The following is a 16,658-nucleotide window of genomic DNA, read 5'->3' on the forward strand; positions in this document are numbered from 1 at the left end:
CAAGAGCAAAGCAAATGACTTAATTTTCCATAAACAGCAATAAGCCAATCAGAACACGAGCCGAAGGTGTCACCGAGAACATAAAGCGCGGGAAAAATCACGTGAGCCATTCACGTTTAGGTTTGCTTTCACATCTGATTGGCCGAAAAGACAAATCTTGGCTTTGTTTAGCGTGACTACCTCGCACGAAGAAGGGGGAAGCAAATGCCAAACGGGTCAAACACGATTTGTTTGAAAGCTGTCAGATAAATTATGCTCTCAATTACTGTGCTCTTGTAAAACTGGCGGTACTAAGATGTATACAAGTCGAGTAGTGACAGTTTTGTAAAGAGCTTGCGACATTTCTAAAAAATTCAAACATCGTTCGGCGGTTTAATGCCGCATTCTCGGCATTATCTCAAAGATGACTGACGAGTTTACCAAACACAGTCAACAACAGTTCCAGCGGTAAGTCTCAAGTTCAAAATTTCAATTCTCTTTACTTAATTCCACATATACCTCAAGTTCTAAGAATTGGGTAGTAGATTAACATGTCCTCGTTACCTGACTGCTCTTTAAACAATTAATATCATAAGGAGAAGTTACATTTTTGATCACACAATACCTGTGAACAGTGCTATGGCTCCAGCTTTGTAAAGCTCGGGTTCTCTCATGATAGTCTCCTCTAGAGCCTTGTATTTCAGAATCTGAGCCTCAAACTCTGACAGCTTTGGATCAGTCTCCAAAAACTTAGCAATCTCTTCTTCTCTGTCTTCTTTCCAAATTGGTTCGTACTTGTTGAAAAACTGCAACGCAGTCGTGACATCTTTCTTCTGGGAATTTATCGCCGTGGAAAGGAACGACACAAGCTTCGCGATTTCTTTATTCTCAGCGACGTTTTTGAAATAATTTGCTTTCTGTGGGAAAATCGCCATGCTGACTACCGTGCCAGCGTCACTATCGGCTGGCATTCTCGTGACTCTTCGGGACGGCGGGACGTCAGATCGGCTCTCGTCGTCACTTCCCGCGTTGCTTGCCGAACGACTACGAGCCTCGTTATCGGAATCGTCTTTGTCTTTCTTTTCCGCTTTAATAAGCGCTTTGCAAGTTTTGTTCCACTGCGACACGCCTTTGGACACCGACACGACATACTGGGCCGCTTTGTTTAGCCCTTGTTGGATTTCATCCAAAGCAGGCTGCATGGTGATATTTGGAATCTGCAACGTTACGTTCGCCAAGAACAGCGGCGACAAATCAGGTCCTGAATCCTTCCCTTGCCCCAAGCCGCTATTCTCAATATAGTGATGCGCTATCGCAGCCTGCACGCGTTTGCGCATTCCATCTAACGTTGTTCTCGTAACGCGGACGATGGCATCCACGTTTTTATGAATAAAATGCATCAGCAACTCCTGAGCTTCCATATTTAGTTGATCACGTATCTCGCGCTTGCGCTTTGCTGCAGCAGCCGCTGGGCTTATGACGGCGCTTCCCAATCGGCTGCTTGCAGAGCGACTATCTGGACGGCTACCACCCGTGCGGGGACGACTGCGTGCACTTTCCCCTCTAGTGACCATGTCTTCTTTTGCTCCGTCGTCTTTGTCCTTTGGTAAGTCTTGCAGTTGGTCTTCGTCGCTACCAAGTTCGTCCTCTTCTTCTTCCTCAAGTTCAAGTAGCATTGTGATAAGTTCGTTAGCGGCTTCTTCCACTCGTGCGCTCTTTGATTCCAGCAGTTCAGAACCTCGCCTGCAAAGCTCCTGTGAACGACAATGTAATAGCAAATGATTAATAGACACACGCGACAAAAGATAATAGGCCAGACTAAAGATCCATGATTGTTAAATATGACACTCTTTTTAAAGACACGAGATCAAATAATGAAGGCAAAGGTTGAAACAAGGCTTAAGACGTACAGGTTTTTTTCTCGTGAATGTAGTCATTCTTTATGCAGGGCCCCTTTTGATACCAGTCAAGTGCTAATTTGGCCACTCTGTTAAATAAAGTGCTTGACTTTAAGTAACAACGATTGCTAAAGGAGCTGTGGGATACTTTTTTATACTCGTTGCAGGGGGGGGGGGGGGGGGCAGTCGTTATCAGGAAAATACTTATGCACGGGGGGGGGGGGGGTGTCCAATCCAGAGTATGGTGACGCATTACTCTACGTGTAAGTGGCTTTCTGCATTTAACAACACAAGCAAATTTGCGTTTAGTATTCATTCTGAACAGCGCGTTTCTTGTAATTCTGACCTTTAACTAGTATCCTTCTCAGACGTGAATTGGTGTGTTTTGAAAACTGAAGAAGAAAAAAGAAAACTAGAGACGAGCTTACCTCTGTATTTTTAAGAAACTTTTCAATCGTCCACGGAGCATCAGTTGGTAACTCACAAAGCGGTGTTCTGCTCATCTCTTGCAGCACTGCTTCTATTCTGAACTTGACCAGGTCATTCGCTCTATCAATCAGTAGCTCCAGTTCCTTCAGAGCCTCGTACACGCTGTCCATGTACGTGTCAAGGCTGAGAGATGTCCAGTTCAACATGGTGAGACCTGGCTCGATTGCTGCATCCACTTTAGCGAGATGCGGGGACATGAGAGGTTTGAACGCCTGAGGAATCCTGCCTAGGACCCGCACGCTTTCTGCTAACAGCAGCTGGAGAGAGGAAAAAGGTCAATTTGTGTCAGCCAAAGAGCTCATACAACCTTCATTTTTCAATCGTTTATGTTTTCTTCCTAGTTGGCATTCTGTAATTGCACAAACATTTCTACCTTTGAGTCACTTCGCAAAAACCCCAAAAAAAAACGAGTCATAGCATTTTCATAATACATCAATTTTTGCAAAATATTTACGCAATCCTCAATCATTTTAACCGAATGGCCTTTACAAACATCGCTTGAAATGCGACTAGAACAAAACTGTGAGTGTATATTTATTTCAACTTCTTTTAATAGACCGCTCATTGAGTAAAACTATTGTTGCGCTGATATCAGCATCTTCTTATACTTTTGCATTTCTCAATCATCTTAACCAGATGTCCTTTACAAAACATTTCTTAAACTATGACTAGAACAAAACTGTGTGTGTGTATGTTTAATTCAACTTCTTTAATATAGACCACTCATTGAGGGATCAAGAGTAAAACCATTGTTGCTTTGATAAAAGAATCTTCTTTCTTGCAAAACAAACATGTAAGAAACAGCCGTTGCACGAGGTTGAGCATTACGCCGAAGGTTATAGAGGCTGACTTTATTCCAATTTATATTTCGTTTCTTACCTGAAGTCTGTTGTAGTTCTTTTTAATCGTTTGTCGTTTCTGGAGAAGGGTCTGGGCGCCAAATGGAATGTCCAGGCCCAGACGAACCATACACTCCGATTCCCGGATGAGGGTCAGAATCTGAGGGTCAAAGTTCACGAACAATTCCTTGGTTTCAGGGTGGCGAACAAGAAGGGAGGCCTGGAGACCAGATTTTGCCACTTCCACCTACACGGTGTAAAACAAAATATAATTCCGTAAGTGTTCACAGCGGTCAAACGCAAAGCGCCTGACACTTTCCACCAAAACTGCCGCTAATTAATTAGGTCTCAAATTTCAGAAATTTTCCACTTTCAAGCTAAAAGATAAGAAAGTTACTGAAAAGTTATCTCTTAAAAGCCACACAAGCATAGAGAATTTAACCGGCAGTTGTCAGTTGTCATTTTTCACTGCTCCTTTCATAACTCTTTCTTACAAACATCCTGTTTCAAACTTTGACGCAACGAATCGGCGTTAAATTTTTGCGTTTGATTCCCTGGGAATTGCAAGGGCGGTTCTGCAAGGGCGGTTCTAGCTGTTTAAAAGTCTGTGAAGGTAACCCTAACGTGTCCCCATTCAAATCATGAACTGTTGCGACAACTGTTTTAGCGCGGGTACTTTCACGCGAAGCCGTTGGTTTTTTGTTGTTGTTTCATTTTTTATTTTGTTTTAATTTTTTTTTATTTAGCGGGGGGGGGGGGGGGGGGGGGGTCCACTGTAGAAAGTGGAATGGATGAAAATAGTCGAGCGTACATTTCAGTCCCGGAATTTCAGTATGCACAAGGGCCACCCCGGAGATGAGGTAGAATTAAGTGGCCGTTGCTGAGAATTTAAGAGAATGGGGAGCTTAAGGGAGGCTTTATAAATAAAGAAAGGTGTACAAATTGGCGGACGGTCTGGAAAAAAATAAAAACGTTGCGTTCCACTTTTCGCAGCAATTTCCTAAGGCAGGCAGCCAGGGAAAGAAGCACTTTTTCGGAAAAATTCAGGAAGCCTTACGCCCTCATTACGATTTGTGTACCATACCTGTTTCACCCATGCCTGATGGTACAGCACTTCGAACTCTAACAACACCTTCGCCAGTTTGTTATAATTCTTGATGATCTTCTTTGCCTCAGCAGTCTGCAGAATTGTGGGATACTTCTGAAACATTTCCATTGGCTCTTGAATCCTTCTGTACATCTGTCGTGCCCAGGCTATCTTGCCCGCGATGGGCGGTAGGTCCCAGGCCACCGGTGGATCGTTCCGATGCCTCTGGTAAATCTTTTGAATCGTATCGATGTCACGACCATAGTACATGAGGATTCGCTCATATTTTTCTTGGATTGTGTCTTTCAAGCTTTCAAGAGACAACCTGGAAGGAAGATTCAGATGAAATCAATAAAAAAAGCTATAAATTATTTCTTGTCTTTTCGCAAGTAACTAAAGTGAAAGTTTTTTTACGTAAATTGCATGCACATTTACAAGTACACTGCTCAAATTCTTACCGCTCAAACTTTCTCATTAGCCTCAAGGCGCGCTGTGTTGAAGGAATCCGGTCAAAGCAGTTGTCCATGAAAATCTGAAGTTGAACCTGTTTTAAAATAAACATCGATATGACTTAAAATTATTTTGAAATCTGCTTACTCAGTTTTTGTGATGATTTGAAAACAAGCGCGATGAAGTTTCAAGTTCGTAGAATAGTAGAATTATGGGTGCCTGGTATAAATCTATGAAACGAAATCTTTTTTAGTAAGACTACTGGAGCTAACTGTATCTGTAAATTGACGATACTTACGACTATCTTTAAAGACTGAATCCTAAACTTTCTTACTTAATAAAAAGTATGTCTAGGAACCCAAACACTAATAGTCGATTATTTCAATGAAGTTGAAGTTATAACAGCGCGTGTAGATATCATGGAGATTTGGATTTTTGGCCATAACGGAGCAAAAATTATGACTAGGTAGCTTGCTCATTCACAAGATGCGCCTAGAACACCAAGGTGAAGATATTTAGTGAATCATTCAAAGGAGAGCAAAGTGTAATTAGTTTTTAACGATTAATCCAAGACACATGGGCAGAGTCAATTTTTGATTGAAATCTCATGCCTCCATTACTCATGACAATACCTATTTAAATTTTGTTACTTTAGTAGTCATTTTCAACAAAGTTAGACCATTATTTTGACTATTTTTAGGTTTCCATTTATGCAAATATTTCTGCTCATTCTCACGATACTGCCCCTTTTAAAGCTCTTTTTTCATTCGTTCTTGTTTAAACTGCGCCTCTTTTGTCATAAAGGCTAGGGGCATAATTTCTGCTATTTTGTAAACGAAAAATTTAATAAACAGACTAAAAACAAATGTTTCTGGAAGTCTACAGTGCACGTAACTTTAATTTACCTGAAGATCGTTGATTTGTCTTTTGAACTCGTCAAAATCAGCATCAAAATCCATCTTGCGATAATCCAGCAAGTCGTACGGTTTCTTCTTCATCGTGGTCACAATTAAAACAAATTTGTTCCAAAGTTGCTCCATGCCTTCGATTCGTGACTCGCCGAGACATGAAAATGCTTTCATTGTGTCCAGCATATCAATGATCTTGTGAAGCCGCCGTGAAAACGTATTGCTTTTGCCGAAAATGTACATTTCGCTGAATTCAAATTGTCTTTCTTCCAGGTTTTGCTCAAGTCGCTGTTTCGTCTTTTGGAAGCATCTCTGGTATTCCTCGTTCAATCGAATGCAGTTCTTTAGTTTTTCCACGAGTTCTTCTTGTTGATATTCCCACACTGTCTTGTAGCCGTGTTCTGTTATGTAGTTTTTACACGCCGTTATCATTTGATTTGTGACCTGATGAAAAAGGAACGTTATCGTTAACATAAGTTGTTTGTTTGCACTTCGCCTTACATGTAACTAGCATAAGCTCCGGTTGTTCCAGGCAGAAAATACGAATTACATGTAGGGTGTTAGCCTCTATTTTTTTAGCTTACATATGTCATAAATTATTGTATGATTCAAATAATTAGCTCGTCTTCTTAGCAAGGTTTCGCCCCTTTATTGAACCAAAACTTTAAGGTGGCTCGACCCAGTTTTTTTCTAGTGATACCTATCAACTTTGAAACCCTCATACTTAAAGGGATTAATGTCAATGACATATCTACTATATTACATGGATTACACATAGACTGAACTACAATATGATATAAATTTTTGGGAGATCGGAATGAATATCACGTGACAATGACGTCACACAGGTTTTTGCTCTGAATCGAATTTCAGCCCTTAACCGCATTTTCTCTCGAGATCCTCCACGCTACGTATACCTTGGGTGTTTGCCTTCAGCTCTGCGGAGTTTCATCGAAATCTACAAGAGGAATTTTGAAATATCTTGGAATTTGTTTTCAGATGGTATAATTTATGCGTAAAATAAAGACAAGACTTCATATAGAGAAATTTGCTTCTTTTTTGATGTTTAATGAGAAGCTTTAGCCCTCATTCCTGTTAAAAATGTCCCATATTCGATATCCAAACCGTAAGAAGTAGGTAGACTTGCGCGATTTCGAAAAATATGAAATATATGAATCATAGTGGAGCTCAATGTTTAGCTCTATTTTCCAATTTTACGCCTACTTTCGCAAAAAACGCGATTATTTCAAAACTCGTCGATGAATTTTCCCCAAAGTTTTTCAGGGTGGCAATTGATCAGTACACTACACAATCCCTGAATTTCATGCTCATTGAAAACTTTTAAGGTTGTCTAACATAAACGCAAAATTGAGTAAATATTGAAGCGATCTCGTAGTTTTGAATAATTTTGTGTTCTGGGATTTCCTATTGTTTCGAGTTGAGCACAACATCGAATTCCTGTGCACCACGCGTGAAATGACTACGCTTGGCTACCTTCCGAAAGCTTACCGAAAACTTTCCGAAATATGGCCCGTTTTAAAGAAAACAATGGAAAAGGAATTGTCACGCAACAACTTTTCTTGTGTGGTAGACGTCTTGGCTGAATTGAAAGTTAAAAATGCCAAGAACAAGAAATGCAAAACAAAAAAGGCCGCCGTACTGAATGCTATGCTAAAGAGATTTCAACATCAAAAGAAAGAAAGTGTAAACCAGGTAAGGTCGGTAAGTTTCTGAGTACGCTGTCCAGTCATTTGTAAATGACTGGAATGGCGTCAAAACATAACCGGCTTTGAGTTTCATTCATTCATTATTGTTTACTTGAACTCGAGAATATTACCATATTCCGAAAGATTTCGGTAAGCTTTCGGAAGGTGGCCAAGCGTAGTCATTTACGCGTGGTGCACAGGAATTCGATGTTGTGCTCAACTCGAAACAATAGGAAATCCCAGAACACAAAATTATTCAAAACTACGAGATTGCTTCAATATTTACTCAATTTTGCGTTTATGTTAGACAACCTTAAAAGTTTTCAATGAGCATAAAATTCAGGGATTGTGTAGTGTACTGATCAATTGCCACCCTGCAAATTTTTGGGGAAAATTCATCGACGAGTTTTGAAATAATCGCGTTTTTTGCGAAAGTAGGCGTAAAATTGGAAAATAGAGCTAAACATTGAGCTCCACTATGATTCATATATTTCATATTTTTCGAAATCGCGCAAGTCTACCTACTTCTTACGGTTTGGATATCGAATATGGGACATTTTTAACAGGAATGAGGGCTAAAGCTTCTCATTAAACATCAAAAAAGAAGTAAATTTCTTTATATGAAGTCTTGTCTTTATTTTACGCATAAATTATACCATCTGAAAACAAATTCCAAGATATTTCAAAATTCCTCTTGTAGATTTCGATGAAACTCCGCAGAGCTGAAGGCAAACACCTATATATACGTAGCGTGGAGGATCTCGAGAGAAAATGCGGTTAAGGGCTGAAATTCGATTCAGAGCAAAAACCTGTGTGACGTCATTGTCACGTGATATTCATTCCGATCTCCCAAAAATTTATATCATATTGTAGTTCAGTCTATGTGTAATCCATGTAATATAGTAGATATGTCATTGACATTAATCCCTTTAAGTATGAGGGTTTCAAAGTTGATAGGTATCACTAGAAAAAAACTGGGTCGAGCCACCTTAAGGACTTTAAAATTTAAGAATTTCTAACTTCAATCAAATTCTTCAAAGAAACGACTGAAAAATATACAAGGGCTTACAATTTTGCACAAAAAAATCATAATACGACAATTTCAGAGTCATCAATCATTTGAGAGGTTAGAACTCCATAACAAAAACAACAACTGGTTATTGCTCACTGGGCAAGTGATGGAAAAAAACCTACTAGCCTACACGGAAATTCCACTATCCCTGGGCTATCGGACAAGACACTCTTTGCACACTGCTTGAATTGTGATGAGTACAGAATTCAGGTGTGAACTAACCCTGTAAACTGTTGAGCTGATTAACAGAGTTTAGTATACAAACTCCACAGTATCTCAAATTTAAACATTTTGTTAAGAAAGGTCCCTGCACTGAAACAAGGGCAACGACAGCTCGAAACGCCAGCTTTCTTTTATCTGCTACGACAGTCAGTTTGGTTAGATGGCGCATGTACATACCTTGACAAACAAAGCTGTCATTCTTTCAGATGTGTTGTAATACCTTGAGTAACTGTTTATCATGCGAATAGCATTTATCAGGCCTGGAATTCCGTCCATCATACCAACCTGACATAAAAAAAAATACTCAGTACAAGATGAAAAAAAAAGAAAATCGTACCATCAAGTTTACAGCTACAATAAGTTACTATCACAGGAAATCAATTTCAGACAAAAATACCACTTACGGGATCACTGTTGTAGAGTGGGTCACAAAATTTTTCCAGTGTATAAAGGAACTTGACATTGTCTTTAGCTTCATTGGCATAATCAGTTATTCTGCTGTCAATGTCTCGCCATGTCTGTTTTCAAAAGAAAAATAACAGTATTAGAATTTTGAGTGTCATTTTCCTCTTTTCAGTGATCTTAGTAATAAAGGATAAAAGGCCTGTTAACGATCACAGGTCTGCAATGTGTGCAGAGAGCTGCATGTAGATAGGCCTGCAATGTGTGCACAGAGCTTGATAGAGGATCATAGGCCAGCAATGTGTGCAGAGAGCTACATGTAAATAGGCCAGCAATGTGTGCACAGAGCTTGATTGAGGATCATAGGCCAGCAATGTGTGCAGAGAGCTACATGTAGATAGGCCTGCAATGTGTGCAGAGAGCAAGATAGAAGATTTAAGGGGGCTCACAATAGTTTAAAGGTTTTCTAGCACTTTTACATTTAAGGGATTCAATAAAACGAAATAACATTTCTTTTTACAATTTCTTGGGAATAGCTACTAGCTCGATCGTCAGTGAACCAAAATATAATCATATGACGTCATCACCTGTTACCATAGCAACAGGATACGGGTGTAAATAGGAGCCATCATCGAGCTTCTAACGGTAATAGCTCAAAAATTAACTCGGTGACTCCTATTTTTCTGAATCTTACCCAATTCTACATAAAAAGGGGAGCAATTATAAATAGTTTTAAAAAATTCTCTAGAGCAGATTTTATGTAATTACTCAAAACCGTAATTTTTGACTGGCTAAAAATCCGGTCCAGAGAATTTTTTAAATTTCACCTGTAGTTTTCTCTCAGGCCACACTACTTAATTTTGAAATAAAAAAGTGGAGTCACCAGACTTTCGGGAATTTCGTAGGCTTGGTTGAAAGTCCACTCCGGGGTCTACACGATCGATCGCAGCGCGTTCATAAAATTTTCTCCCCGGCACCAAGTATACTGGTCGGCAAACGTTATTTTCTTCAGCTAATAGTAACAATAAAGACTCTTTGCGGCTAAAAATGTCGTGAAAACGCGATTTTCTCTGAAAACTGGACAAAAATAGACTTCGACAAAAAGTTTACGCGCCGCCATGTTTGTTTTTCTTTTTCATGGCTGAAAAGTCCCGCGAGTGACGCGCGTGATTCGCAAGGTTTGGTCCCAGGCCTCACGCGACCGTAAAACTATTGTGAGCCTCCTTAAGGCATGCAATGCGTACAGAAAGTTAGATATAGCATTATAGGCCTGCAATGCGTACAGAAAGCTTGTAAAGCATCGTAGGCCCGCAATGTACGTATGTGGAGAACGTGAGAGAAAGACTAACACAGGACTTATAAATAATTACTGTTCATATTACTGATTAGTTCTTCAGTTCTTTTTGATGAGATTCAAAGGCTGGCCATTGTACTCTACCAATCAACAGCTTGGGAAACATTCAATTGTTACAATGTTTATTGACTGACAGTAACAGTGTTTTCCTTTTCGTACATTTATGTACTTACAGCTGTAATAAACAAACCTTCAAGAGTTTTGACTTGGCTGCATGAAGAACTCCCACCACTGCTTTACATTCCGTGCCTTTGATCTGGTCCAACAGAGAGTTAAACTTGGCCATTCTTTTCTTCCAGTGATCAAGTTCCGCTTTTGGGCCAACATCATCAGCCTCCTTTCTCATTTGTTCACTCTCTGCCAAAACCTAAAAGAACACACAATCATAAACTTAATCTTAGCTGTAGACAATGCAGATTTTGCTGCATGCACAGTAATTACAGTGCACTGTACCTACATGTCTGTCTACGTTGGTCATAGGCATACATGTGAGAATAACTATTGGCATAGTTTTGCCTTCTAAAACATCCTCTTTACAACATGTTTTGGGGGGAAAGCGTACTCAGATTTTACTAAATGACCCTCAAAATAGTTTGTTACGCCTAATTCAGTGTAACATGGCTTGCATAGCTTTAGTTGATCTGCATCCATCTTTTGATGTGCTGTTTGAAATGAGCCAATCAAAGCCGATGCATACTGTCGATGGTTTCATGCAAATGAGCCCACAAGTTCAAAAGGTCATGCTAGTGGGCTGTGATTGGTGGATATCGATCCATATTGTTTGTTTAGCACATTGAAAGATGGAGGTCGATAGAAAGCTGCTATGCACCTGACAAAAGCGGGTATAAGGTTTTTTTTAAGCATATCCTATCTTACCACTGTTAAACCAGCTAGAGAAAAGCATCCACCTATCCAAGGCGGCTTTTTAGACTAAAAAGCAAAACTTCATGGCTAAAAATTATTAATGTACGATCACAAGTAACTTTTATGAGTAGTACCTGTTCAATCTGTTTGACCCACGCCGTCACTACTGCTTCAATTTGCTCCAGTGTCTCACTGGAACTAGCAGCTGCTATGTAATCATTGGGGGAGCTTATTCTTGTCAAGTCAACACTGTCACACTCCTTCAGGGTCACTGCATCATCTAAACTGGCCTGTGCACTGTTAAGAATGCCTGACGGAATAAAAATATTGAAACAAACCAAAAAGTAAATTTATTTATCAAATGCAGTTAAACATGAGCTTATTTTAGGTCACTGAAGGGAATCTCTTAGTTCATATTCAGTGGAAATAATGAGATATACATGTACATGTACTCACCCTGATGCTTTCAATGAGACACAGAACTACTGCAAACTCTTGACACACAAACTTTAAAAAATCTTGATGATTTGGTAAGTGCAGAATGGATTATGGAGCAATTGAAAGTATGATGTTTTATATAATTATGTTCTTGTTTATTTGCTTTATTTTACTTCAGGGATGTAGCTAAGAAAACACTTAGCCGGCTCATCAACAAGCCCAGCTGGCTTTTCTGGCCTTGACAGCTCTAAAAGGTTACCTTAGTCTTTGTTTTCATGTGAAATTTCAGCCGGATTCAAGTTCTCTTTCAGCCGGTGAAATTAGCCGGCAGCCGGCCCTTAGCTACAACCCTGTTACTTTCGGAAAAACTGTTCACAGGCTACTTGTATTCTTTCCCAGGTGTTCCTTACGCTAATCTTTGCTAACGTAACACGACACTTTTGTTCGTTTGTAACAAAATACTTTTGTCTTCCTTGAAAATGCGATAACATGAAACTTTTGTTTTTTGTTTGTTTTACGGCAGCTTCGATGACATTTGTTTAATTTAATTAAGTTACGGTTTAGACTGCACGAAAGACGATTCTCAAAAACTAAAGAAACAAATCTAATCAAAAAACATATTTTTCGACAGGTTTTTTTAAAACGCAGTACAGCTAGGATATTTGTTTCCTGGTTATCAGGTGTTCACGCCGAAAACCCCGGTGCAAGTTTTTGCATACCTAATTACGAAAGCACTGTGAAAGTCTCAAAATCTAATTTAATTAATTTGCGGTTTTTACTTGGCGCCAAGAAGTCTGCAGGAAGCCTACCGCAAACACGCAATACAAGAAAACAACGTAGACTAATCCAGGCATGCGTTTGGTGTAAATTACGTGAGTAGTACAACAAGGAGAGCAAAGGTTTTACTGAAACAAAATACCTTTGAGATCCTCATATAAAAGTAACGTAGATGTGCTCCACGTTTTACTTGGGGGGTATGGTCAGGTGCTCCCACCCCAACCCCCTCCACAGGAATAATTAATTAATTGATATTAATTAATTAATTGACTATTAAAGTTTACACGTTAGCGCACTAGCGGGATAGCGGACGACAGCCCCAACAAACCATCACAATAGTGCATTCTGCACTAAACTAAAAACAGAATGCACAACTGATAAAGAATTGCTTTTTCCTTTTTTACCTGTACTATTTTCTATGTAAAAAACATAAAAATCTGGGAAAAATCTAAAATCTGTACATGTACAGCTTGTGGGTTACCACAGCATTTCTTAAATTTGTTTGTTATTAACTTACCAACAAAATTTTCCAGTTGGTTCATGAAACCATGCCGCACACTTGCACCATGTTTGTCTGACAGCTCTCCCCAGTTAGAGCTTTTTGACAGTGCAGGAATGTAGATATCGCCAAGGAGTCTTTCAACAGAATGAAGGACCCCAACTCCACGGGTGTCCAACAAACCAAATGTTGTCTCCTAGTAAGTAAAAAGACAAGAATGATTTGGGACTTAAGGGTGGTAATGGGCCTCTGCGTTTGCACTCAGGGTCCACCAGATCGACATGTAGATGCCCCCTAGATGTGCTTTGTCCCAACCCCGTGGCAAAGGACTAGAGTCCAGCCCCTTTAAATAATTGAGACAAAGTGTCCATGGGAGCACACCCAAACAAAAAATGCTGGCCCTACAGGTTGGGGATTGGTTGAGCCCATTCCCCTTATCCTAAAAAGAATATTTAATGCAACCCAAAAAAATTGTCTGGCTCTATCCCCAATGGTGGAGGAGGAAAAAGTCAAGTCAAAATTTGAATAAAGTACAGTGCTCGACACTAACGCTAGTACACTAGCCCAGGACTAGTAGAATTTCATGCTTGGCTAGTAAAAGTACGCTCCTACTAGCCCATAGACTAGTAAGATTCGTGGAAAAATAAACCAACTACAACTCTATAACTTGGGAAGTTTTTCTCCCAGAAACCTTCATCTGGATCTAGTTTCCATAGCTTGAGTAATTTAAACCAGAGCGCTTGCGACCCACATCGCATGCGGGTTTATATCGTACGATCAACTCGCAAACCTGTCGCCATCTTGGAAAATACCCTCTGTCCTCGCTTCCATGACACTCAAAAGGGACCTGGGAGAGAGCCATAATAAGTCGGCCATCTTGGGGTTTCGCGCGAGCGACCGCGCGAGCATGATTTCAAGCTTTTGTAACACTTTACCTACAAGAAAACCGCCTTCAAGTGCCGATAATCGTGAGCCAGATTTACATTGTTCACCTGAGGACCACACACAGCATGAAGAGAAAAAGAAGTGTGATCCACGGTCAAGAAATTCTCAACCGAGTTGGATGATAGCATCGTTGCTGCGACTCAGTGAAGGAAAGATGTACTTGTGTGGACTCAAACAAATATAGCGCTAAGAGATTAGCTGATTCAAACTTGGCTGTTTTTAATTTTTTTAAAGGGGGGGGGGGGGGGGCTAGTGACTTGTCCTTGTGGGCTAGTGATTTTTTGTACCTACTAGCCAAATTGCCTAGTCTCCAAAAAAGTTAGTGTCGAGCACTGAAGTAACATAAATCATTACTTCTTTTTACACCTTGTACTTGCAGTTTCTTTAGGTGTCTCATGAAATGAGTCTCTTGTATCTCAAGACGAGGATCATCATCTCGTGAGAGGGTAGAAACTTACTTTTGAGTGGTACTGTACATGTACAAGGGGGTACATGATGTTCTTAGCATAAGAATGTTAAGAAAAATGTCACCATTATTTTTTATTATTAGCCAAGTGTTTGTTACCTGACTAATATTAGCCAATGTTAGAGCTTTTGATGGGTTGATTCTGATAAAGAACACACATGCTCCAGCAAGCTGCATGTCTCTTGTGTCTGTAATAAATACTTTGGGTTTGGTCTTGATGTTGGCTGCCTGTGCGCCACCAGGTCCAAGCCTTACATGTTCAACTGAGGAAAAATGCAATGCATGAATATACATTAAAGATAATGACATACATGTAGTGGCGTTAAAGGTATGGTACCATTTTAATAATTGATTCAAAAATTGTGTTAATTTTGGCCTTACTAATTATTCTGGAATTTAAATTGCCTTATAGGATTAGAAGCAGAAGGGATGGAAGCTACTGTTATTAATACATGTATGTTCAACTAATATAATTGTACTAGTTATCTTATTGGCAATGGATTGCAAAAAGAACATCTTTTCACTGAGTAATAATTATTATGTCAGCTTTGTGCTACAGAATTGCTTGTTCTTGTATCATTAATGAAATCAGACTAGAATAGTACATGTATCAAACCTAAGAAGTGTCTTGCGATAAACAAGATGAGAGATGGTAACTTAATTACTTTTGAGCATACATGTACAGTGTATGAGTAAGAGATCAACCCTTATGTCCCTAACAATACTCATCCCAACTCCCCAGAGCTCCCCAGCTCCCCCTCCCCCCTACCCACCCACACACACACCCACAATTAAGCAACAGAACTTACCTGCATCTGGTAAAGTTTCAACCTCTTGAAAGTAAAATATGATCCTTGTAAGGCCATCAGGCTTGAAAAAATCCTCCATAGTTTCAATCTATATAAAATCATTACAAGATCAAGACCGTTTCAGTAAACATTTACTTAATATGAATATCAAGTCATGTATATGGCATACATGATTAATGCATGCTGCAATTTACAATGTACCTTGTTACTTTAAGGCCAGCCTTAAAAAGCCTAGAGCCAAAGCAGAAACAAAACAAAAAAAGAACCAAAGCAGTTCTTGGATAGGGTCTGGTTTGAATTAGAGTAGGGAAAGTCAAATATTTAGAAAGGGGAAGGGTTGATTTAAGCAGGAGATCCAGATCAAAATTCCCAGGATCACATCTCTCTTCAACATGCAATCTTATCCCCAGAGGTGGCGATCCTTCTGGTCTTTGCCAGGAAGCCGGACCTCTAGGCTAATCTGATAGCCGGCCACAAAGCCCACTGAATCTGATTGGCTGTTGAAAACTTGTTTGTTTCACCACAACCTCTGGTGTACATGTAAAATCAAACCGGAACTAGGATTTCCTGGCTCCAGTTTTGGATTAGCCCAGAGCCATTGAGTTTCCGACTGCTGGTCAAGGGGAACGCAGGTTCTGGGAACAAGATTGTTCAACATGTAAAAGGTTTACATTTTGTAACACCATGCAGGCATTTACATGTACCTGTTAGTAGCATATTAATTTATTTTGTTACATATTTTCACAATTTATTTATTTAACACCTACTATTATATTTAACAAGAAATAAGATACAGACCTGAGTGCCTTCCAGCAAGGATTCTGTGACTTCATCATTTGTTAGTCCAAGAGTACTGGCAACAGTGCTTATCAAATACTCATGTCGGAAATCAATCATAGACCGCTTTGCTTCACGTTCTTCTCTGGCTTTTTGCTACAGAGGATATACATAAAACATCAAGATTTCTTAAGGCACCTTTACACAGGCAATTTTTGTCGTGCAACTCAATGCAATTTTTGTCATGCCAAAGTTGCATTAAGTTTTGAAACTCCTGCGATATCACCACTAGTAAACATACATGCAAACTCGCAGCGATTTCATGCCGATGCTGTTGGCGCGATATCACAGGAGACTGCAAATTAGGCGCGACAAAAAGTGCATTGAGTTGCGTGACAAAAATCACCTGCTAAACCTGGCCTTTAAGGCTGTAAACAAGGGTATCCCATCATCCTCTTTCCTCCCCCTTCACAATCTTGCATGAGTCCCTGCCCAAAATTAATTATTAACCAAAGTGCTACTGTAAAATCAAAGGGGGACTAGAAAAAGGCAAAGTTTAGAAGTGGGAAGCTGGAAGATAAAAATATTTCAAAGGCCCCTTAAATACAGTTCAAATCCCAAGGATTATTTTTCCGTTTGAGAAAATTGCTTCTCTTATACTTGATCGTCTTGATGTC

At 39.7% G+C, this 16,658-nt stretch overlaps 1 protein-coding gene across 1 annotated transcript in view; it reads right to left on the reverse strand.

Annotated features, from left to right (window-relative positions):
- The window catches only part of LOC144649943 (dynein axonemal heavy chain 5-like), a 61,682-nt gene that overhangs the window by 43,825 nt on the left and 1,199 nt on the right, over positions 1-16,658 (reverse strand). Inside the window, exons 2-15 of the mRNA XM_078509532.1 lie at positions 16,003-16,137; positions 15,205-15,292; positions 14,495-14,658; positions 13,003-13,180; positions 11,405-11,580; positions 10,597-10,773; positions 9,055-9,168; positions 8,828-8,935; positions 5,648-6,094; positions 4,751-4,836; positions 4,290-4,617; positions 3,246-3,452; positions 2,306-2,623; positions 605-1,733 (exon numbers count right to left, since the gene is read on the reverse strand). Coding sequence (XP_078365658.1) covers positions 605-1,733; positions 2,306-2,623; positions 3,246-3,452; positions 4,290-4,617; positions 4,751-4,836; positions 5,648-6,094; positions 8,828-8,935; positions 9,055-9,168; positions 10,597-10,773; positions 11,405-11,580; positions 13,003-13,180; positions 14,495-14,658; positions 15,205-15,292; positions 16,003-16,137 — 3,655 coding nt within the window. The remainder of the gene's footprint in view (positions 1-604; positions 1,734-2,305; positions 2,624-3,245; positions 3,453-4,289; positions 4,618-4,750; positions 4,837-5,647; positions 6,095-8,827; positions 8,936-9,054; positions 9,169-10,596; positions 10,774-11,404; positions 11,581-13,002; positions 13,181-14,494; positions 14,659-15,204; positions 15,293-16,002; positions 16,138-16,658) is intronic.

Source organism: Oculina patagonica, chromosome 4 (assembly GCF_052425735.1).
Source record: "Oculina patagonica isolate OP01 chromosome 4, crgOcupat, whole genome shotgun sequence".
NCBI lineage: Eukaryota > Metazoa > Cnidaria > Anthozoa > Scleractinia > Oculinidae > Oculina > Oculina patagonica.